At 39.0% G+C, this 8,575-nt stretch overlaps 1 protein-coding gene across 1 annotated transcript; it reads left to right on the top strand.

Moving 5' to 3' along the window:
• Positions 1–520: 520 nt before the first annotated feature.
• Positions 521–6,579, top strand: LOC149213323 (uncharacterized). Its single transcript, XM_089391983.1, has 3 exons — positions 521–2,048; positions 5,584–5,769; positions 5,892–6,579. The coding sequence occupies exons 1-3, from the start codon at positions 1,575–1,577 to the stop codon at positions 6,168–6,170; spliced, it is 939 nt and encodes a 312-aa protein (XP_089248109.1). The 5' UTR covers positions 521–1,574; the 3' UTR covers positions 6,171–6,579.
• The last annotated feature ends 1,996 nt before the right edge of the window (positions 6,580–8,575 follow it).

Raw genomic sequence — 8,575 nt, forward strand, 5'->3', positions numbered from 1 at the left:
AAAGAAATTTTATGGTAGAAATGTTTAAATCGTTTTTTATTGTAAAAATAGATTCAACGCCATCCCATAAACTGTTAGACACCTAAATTCTGAAACTAAAAAACCATATCTTGGATTTTTAAAAATTTCCATTAATTTTTCTCAAAATAATACAGAAATTTTTATTGTTTTCCCGGTGAAAACGTTTCCCGTTTAGTCTACGTAGATAAAAACTACTCCTCAAATTGAAGGTAAATACCTAACCAAAATCCCGAAGGAATGCCTCGCCAATTTGCCAAATTGGTTGTCTTTGGGAACCATGGAAAGATTCATCCTGGGAATTCCCAGGCTGTACCGTGCACGATTCACCATAGAGACAAAATATTAAAGATGAAGTGGGTCCAATAATTTTGTCAGCGTTGATCATATTGAAAACGTTATGTTGGCTGGAGGCTTGGGCCAAGCCTAGTCCGAGCCTCCAACTGGTGACAGAAAGCGTTCACCCCTGATTTTATGGCCTGTGTCGTCACCAGTGTGAGTATTAAATGAATCGATGGAGTAGGGAGAAGGAAGCAGCAGGGAAGATACATGGTGTGGGTAATCACAGTGCTGTACACCATTATGATCTGCCTGGCTGGAATGTGCGATGGGTTGTTAGACGATTCTGATTGATAGACTAAAAAGGAGAAAGCATTTGCCTCATCATACGAGGACAGCATCCACAGGGTGATTGCAGTGGGTGACCAGAACCCTTGGACAACCCTTGGACAGATCAAAAGGGTGAAATATCATTTGGGTTCTCGACCAAATCCTTTACCAGGGGAGTGTTGAGGCCTGAGCTTTTCTGGAGTGGCTGCCTGCATCTACGAGAGGTTCAGCGGGTTTGTGAATGGCAATCCAGTTATATGGATAGATAAATTGGATTATGAGCTGTTGGATATTTAGATCCAGTGCAGTTTGAGAGCGTTTTTCGCATCTTTGTCTGTGGAAGGTGAGAGGACTCTATCAGATCTGTCAATGTCACACGGTTTTTTCATCATCTGGAGTTGTTGCTATTTTGATGTGGGAATTAGTAGACATAGCTACTAGCTTTTACAGTTGCCCTCGCCAATTGTTGGTTGTCGGCAGTGGATTTGATGTATTGCACGTGGTGTTGTTATAAGCACTTGAGAGGAATCTGTCTGTGGTTTTGGCAAGATATGAACAGATCTGTTAGGAGGTTTTGAGTATTGGAGCGAGTTGATGCTCGAATTGATATACTCAGTGTATATCTATCAAAGCACCACTGCTATAAGAAGTTGAGAGGGATCTGCCTGATTTTGGGTATTGCAAAGAAGCATTGATATAAGGGATCTGCCTTTCTCCTGTTCATATGGTGGTATCAGCATCGGATTGAGCCGAGATTTTGATATTGAAATTTGGAGAGAAGCAGTTGTTTAAGGACTCTGTCTCTTGGGTTTTCTTATAGATCTGTTGCTGGTCATATGGTGGTACCAGCATTGTATTGAGCTGAATTTTTGATATTGGTATTGGTAGATTTATCATATATTGCAAGCATAGAGCAGAGGCTTGTGTGTTTGTGAGGAGAAACAAAAATGCACGCAAAATCAGATTCAGAGGTGACCAGTTTGGCACCTTCATCCCCAACCAGGTCACCTAGAAGACCTGTATACTATGTGCAGAGTCCTTCCCGGGATTCTCACGATGGGGAAAAGATGTCATTTCAGTCCACCCCTATTCTCAGCCCCATGGGGTCACCCCCTCATTCAAATTCGTCCCTCGGGCGCCATTCCAGGGAGTCATCCACTAGCAGGTTTTCGGGGTCATTGAAGCCTGGCTCCCGGAAAGTGCAGCCACATGATGGACGCCATGGCAAAGGAAATAAGGGCTGGAACCAGTGCAGTGTCATAGAAGAGGAAGGACCGTATGATGAATTTGACGATGAGAAGAGCTGGCCGAGGCGGTGTTATGTTTTTCTCTTTATCTTGTGTTTTGCTCTTCTTTTCACAATGTTTTCACTCATTCTGTGGGGTGCCAGTAGGCCCTACAAACCAAAAGTCACTGCGCAGGTACGATAATGCTTTTTTTGCTTGTTCTTTGTGTTTAAGCAGATGATATAGATGGTTTCATAGATCAGGCGTTTATTTACAATGTTTGGGATTTATGTTGAACATATGTGTTTTTCTGCACTTCAAATCAACACAGATCAGATCTGGGTTAAGATTTCTAGCAAGTAATATGCAATGAATCGTCCGAATCATATTGAATGCTTGAATTTTTGGTTGGGTAGTTGCAAAGTTGGTGTGTAGTCGTCACTTAAAACCACCAGTGGTGGTTATAACAAGTATCCGGTCGGCATTACCATTAGGTGCAAATACAACAGCATCCAGTAGCTTAGTGGATTATAGCAGGTGCTCAAGCACAAGAATCACAACATTAGCTAGCCTGGATGGTCATTACTGCTCTCCAGGTACAGATCTAGACAATAGCTGGCCCTGGTTATTGACTACTGTGAGATTGTTGCTGAAAATGGTATTCGGTATCTGAATAGAAAATAGGAAAGTGATCAGATGCAAGAATCCTAACGGTGCTTATCATGGATAATACTACAACCCTCCAGGCGTGACATCTAATGATATTTGTGGTTATAGGTTACCACAATAGTGTCAGTGAAAACTAGCTAGCATGGAACTTGATACCTGTGCCTGAATTCCCCTCTTTGCCATTAGTCCACAAGCTCATGTCCAAGTTCTAGGTGGGTTGTAACATTAATTTGAGTAAAGATCAGGATTTGTTTCCTTGTGTAATGTTGTTAATCTGGAATGTATATAACTTTATGGATTGAGATCATTATAGAGATTGAATGTTTTGTCATTTACAGTTTTGAATTATACAGAGTAAAGGACGCTTTAAGTTAGAAGAATGGTGTGAAGTTCATGTATTTGTTTCATACGATATTTTATTCATGGATGGTATTTTTTAAAGATTCAGATTAGTGCACACCCATAATCTCAATGCAAAATTATTGCTAGAAATATTTTTAGAGAGCTTAGATCAAGTATTTTGAGATTGTATTTTGTTTGTATCTATAGCTTTCCATATTCCTCGTAGAGTATTATGGCATTAACATAGATATAGAGATTAAATCTTGTTTTTATGACTGGAATTGTGTATAATACTCACAGAGATAAACAAGAAGGTTAAGTTTGCCACTGGAGGAGCTCTTCTTTGTAACACTCGGGATAAAAATGAAAATATAATCATATACCTAGAAGACTTAAATGTTCCTGTATAGTTGCCATTAGCTATTGTATTTGTCTCCACATTGTTCACCATTTTGTTTTGCTTGATGTTTCATCCAGTGAAGCAGGGAACAATGGATTTTACCCAGAACTGCTGGTTTCGCTTGACCTCACTCCAAACCTGGGATGAGTCAGACCAGAACTGGCCAGATCCATCAGACCTGTGTCAGAACTGGTCTGTTGTAGTCAGGCCTCTGTTGGGTATACGACCAAAGTCCCACATTGACTAGAAGTGGGGAGGATCATGGGTATATAAGGATGGACAAATATCTCCATTGGTATGAGGCCTTTTGGGGTAAGTCCAAAAGCAAATCCATGAGGGCTTAGGCCCAAAGTGGACAATATCATACCATTGTGGAGATATGTGGTGTCCAGAGTCCTTACAAGTGGTATCGGAGCCATGCCCCGAAGTTAGCCAAGTGGATGAATCCTCGGAATATCGAACGAAGGTGATGGGCCCCGGTAATATCACGATGGGATCCGTGGATGAGCTCGGTTAGACAGGCGGTGTGCTCCGGATTCTTCATGGACGTGTCCTGGTCCCAACACGGTGAAGAGGAGTTGACCTGGGAAGAGCAAGCTCTCGAGGCAGGTGGTGCTTCCATGTAAGGCGTGTGCTTCCAACGCATTGGAGCGGAGAATCCTGGTTGGTAGAGAGTGGACGGATGGATAATCGTTTGAGGGGAGGCTCAATGGTCCTTTGTTCGAGGGGAGGATTGTTGGGTATACGACCAAAGTCCCACATTGACTAGAAGTGGGGAGGATCATGGGTATATAAGGATGGACAAATATCTCCATTGGTATGAGGCCTTTTGGGGTAAGTCCAAAAGCAAATCCATGAGGGCTTAGGCCCAAAGTGGACAATATCATACCATTGTGGAGATATGTGGTGTCCAGAGTCCTTACAGCCTCAGACTCTAACGAGACTTGGTCAGATCCAGCGACTCTGAGGCCCGGATGGTCTGACTAGCTCAGCTTGCCTATGTGGCTAGAAATATTCAAAAGTTTCAGCAGAATAAGCCCTGTGAACTTGATAGTATGTCAGTTTCAGAATAAGCGTGACATGGATTTTGAGATCTGGAAAGACAGACAGTCACACAAATACCTGAAGAATCAAATCACCGATCACAAAACCACCTAAACATATATACTGTTCCACAAATATATGACCTAGCGGCCATTATTATCATAGACCACATTTTGCACAACATATAAATGCATTTTCTTATATAGAATAACAGGTAATAGATTGTAACACAAATAAAGTCATGAAATTTTCTCTCAAAAAGCTCAGGTCCAGTCTTCTCTTCAGCTTGCAAACTCAATCGAGGATTCCATAACCAGTAAAAATACATCTCCTGAATAATAGCTTGCAAATTCAATCTACAACAAAATTATATGGATTCGCCCTCTATTAATGAGCTCTAGACTTTATGTAGCTTGTCAACTAAAACCCTGAATTACTTGAGGTTTGATTATTTCAATGTCTGTGCAATGCCAAATAAAACCATTCTAAAATAGGCCACATAGTACAGATAATAAGCTGCGTTTTGTTGAGTGCAGAATACTTTAGAATCTAGTGATGCATAATTCATAAAATATGCACTCGTGTAACGTATGTCAAGAAATAATCTCCTTAAAGTTAAGGCAGTCAATTCTTATTTTGCCTAGTGTTTCCAACAGAAGAATACTCAACAGGAGCCCCGTTGTTGCTCCCGTGTATATGCTTTTCTAGTCAATTTCAAAGTTAGTGTATTGTTTATATTTTTCTATTTGCCAATTATTTGCTAGGATATCCCTGAAGTCTTGTTGATTCATTGGTTGATTTTTGATCCTCTGGCCAAAATGAGTGTAGTGCTGAGTCGGATCTGGTAACTTTTATCTTGGCTCTTCGGTGGGGATTATATTCTGGGTATATGAATCTTTGGCCCAAATGGGTATAACTCTCTATGCTTTATAACTACTTATTGCCAGGGGAAGTTCATTTTTAATATGAAAGAAAAAATTGATACCAAAATGCTAAGACTAGATCAATAGTTGTTGTATAATAGGTCCATGTTATATATAGATTTTTTGTACCTGTAATTTTTTTAAACATAATTTTGTAGGCAGTCACAGATGCAAAGATAATACCTTTGAGTGATATTGGATTCGTGAAAATACAGATTTGCAGGTTTCAAGTTAATGTTAATTTCAGGTCTTTATTTTGTATTTTAACAAATGAGGTGATCTATACAAGGCTTTCACATGTATTTGAGAAATCACGACTTGAAATCCTAATGGTATGTCATGGAAATTGCAGAGTATTATCTTTCATGATTTCTATGTGTCCGAGGGGTCAGATGCAACCGGAGTGCCCACCAAGATGATATCCTTAAACGCTACTTTAAAAATGCGCTTTTACAACCCTGCCACGTTCTTTGGGGTTCATGTGACTTCCACACCCATGGATCTGATGTACTATCAACTTGTAGTTGCCTCGGGCCAGGTAATTGATGCTTCTATATGTGTGTGTGTGTCTGTGGATCCTCTTAATGTTGAAATTGTAAGTGCATTCAATAATGTGGGGATTAAATGGAACAATCTTGTACTTCATATTTTTTTTTGCAGGTACAGAAGTTTTATCAGTCCAGGAGAACCCATCGCACTATAGATGTAGTGTTGCAGGGCAAGAAAGTGCCTCTCTACGGAGGTGGTGCTAGCTTGACTAGCGCTGATGCAGTGGGTGGCATTCCTTTAGACTTAACATTTGATATCAAATCCAAGGCTTATGTCTTGGGTAAGCTTGTTAAAACAAAATTCAGGAAGCGTGTTTACTGCAAAATTGATTTGGACTCGGCGACCCTCATGAAATCCAGATCACTGAAGAATTCTTGCAAGTATGATTAGTGCAGAAGAATACAATGTCGCAGGCTCAGGTTTATAAAAGTTATACTAATGCAATTATTTTGTTTTATTCAATGTAAAGATTTTTAGTTTTAAGGCTAATGGACTTAGTTGCCGTTGCCCCTTCATCGGGTCTGGCCAAGTAGTTTGCTTATGAAATGACTTCTAGTCAACATTTGATTGTAAATGTAAAGATGCCTCTGTATTCAATTGAGAGAACGCTAGAAGAAGAGATCGATGATGGGTATTTTTCGGGTAGTAGACGATGAACTTAGTTTCAAGCCATTAGGGATAATAGGCATTCCTTATGACGGGAACGCTAGAGTCTAAATAAAGCTTGAACTTTAGGTTCACAGCTGATGAATGTATGGTTGATGGAAGACAAATTAAATTAATTATTTAATTCCTTGTATTTTGCTTCGAAAGCGATGAATGTCACATGAACAAATATATATTTTGGAATTGGAAAACCAGAAAACTTAGTCCTATTTTAATCAATTTCTTTACATCGTTTCAATAGGCCATGGATTATGGATGTCAGAATATTTTCGTTCTTTAAGTTGTTTATATTGTCTTTTTTGGGAAGCTCTGTACAGAAGAATTATGATCCATCAAAAGTAATTATCAAGCTGGTTGTATCTGCCTTCATTCCATTACGAGGAACAATAGGATATGTTTACAATGTTTTCAGAATGGGAAGAAAACAGGGTGGGGCAATCACAATGAGGGATCATGGTTCCAACTTCCAACCAGTTATTGCTAAACTTAGTGGTATGTTTACAGCTACATGCCATTATGCTTGGCACCACAAGTTTGTTTGGACTGTGCAATATCAGAATGGTCACTTATGAAATACAGTGGTGCAGAAAAGTAGAGAAATCAGTCCACCGGTTAATTTTTTGGTTGAAAGTTATTCCTCGAGTTTTTCTGTCACTTTTTCAGGGAAATTGTTCTGCCCTGCATCTATCTATTTTGACCGTACGACCTGTATTTGCAAGGCTTGAAGTAACTTTACATTGTACAATACGTGTAGTTTGGAAGGATTTAGGTCCAGGGATTTTTAAAAATCATTCTCAAAAGGATGACAATTCGATTCTCCTCCTTTTTCATGAAAAGCTGTGGCCCTTTCACAGAGAGAACGATTTGTGATTCATATATTCCCCCAGATAAATCCTCTAGCCAATTCCTGGTAAAAGATACAGGATCTAAAAATAGAACTTATTTGACCAAATGAAATGTTTTTTAAATAATTACCTTGATTCAAAATCATTTTGATTATTTCATCCTAAAATGATAAGAAGATAAATACATTACATGGGAAAGCCATGTGATGAGAATTGCAAGCATGGTTTGGGGTGAGTTTTCTCACTTTTACTGATATTGAAAGAGCCGATAATCCACTATATCCTCTGAGCTCCAGGTTCGAGTCTTGGGCAACCTGGATCAAATTTTATCCAATTCCGATAGGTACCTGTGTTCACTTATTAAGTTATTTTAGTTTAATTTTGAATTTTATCAAGTACCTTTTCATATTTGTTCCTTTTCACATGGAACAAACTATGGCACTATGGATTCTCCGGAAAGGTGATGAAAAATTCATATCTCACTAATATCAAGTTATTCAGAATTTGGTTCTGGAATCACATTACACTTCATTGCAGTGAACACATTTTTCTCTCCACTGTTTCAATCCTATCCATTATCATTATAATGGATCTCGCATTCCTAGAATGGGAGATAAAGAATTTGATGGAATATCTAACCAGAGATAGATCTGTAAAATGTGAAAAATGTTCAAAAATCCGTTTATTTTGGCTTTTCGACTCCATAGTGTAAGGTGGATCTCCGAAGAAATGAAGGATCTTCCTCCAAACCGATCGTAGGATCTCCTCTTCATTTGTTCTTACTAAAGACCTGCGATGGATGCGAAATGAAGACTTCTCTGCTTTGATGATCTGAGGACACAAATAGTGGTTTCGGAAGACAATTTTCTATCTGATTACGTTGATTTTAGAATTATTTATCACCAGGATTGGATGCTATTACCAGGATGGTGCGAAGCTTTGTCAAATTTGGGGTTTGGATACCCCGGGATAGTTTAATTCTCCAAAATTGGCTGGCATCTTTAACCCATCCTCGTAAAATTTAACCTTTTAACCCAATCCCCATAAAATTTGAAACCATAGCCTGGATAGATTTGTTTTACTCTGTCTCCAATCTATTGCCATACAGGGGCTCCAAAATCAGGGCTTATATTGGTTTGGTTTGGTGTTGCTAGTTTAGAATGAAGTTATATTGGTTTGGTGTTGCTAGTTTAGAATGAAGTTTTAGTTAAGCAAGACATTATCAATGGACTTAAAGTAGTTTTGATCAAAGTCTAGTTCTTTGATATAGTTGGACTATATATT

This window comes from Pinus tabuliformis, chromosome 1_1 (assembly GCF_031772625.1).
Source record: "Pinus tabuliformis cultivar Carrire ecotype Pingquan chromosome 1_1, CPIR1, whole genome shotgun sequence".
Taxonomy (NCBI): Eukaryota; Viridiplantae; Streptophyta; class Pinopsida; order Pinales; family Pinaceae; genus Pinus; species Pinus tabuliformis.

Coding starts and splice junctions, on each gene's coding strand:
- LOC149213323 (XM_089391983.1), top strand. CDS start 1,575: ATGCACGCAAAATCAGATTCAGAGGTGACCAGTTTGGCACCTTCATCC. Junction 2,049..5,583: donor AACCAAAAGTCACTGCGCAG/GTACGATAATGC, acceptor TGGAAATTGCAG/AGTATTATCTTTCATGATTT. Junction 5,770..5,891: donor TTGTAGTTGCCTCGGGCCAG/GTAATTGATGCT, acceptor TTTTTTTTGCAG/GTACAGAAGTTTTATCAGTC.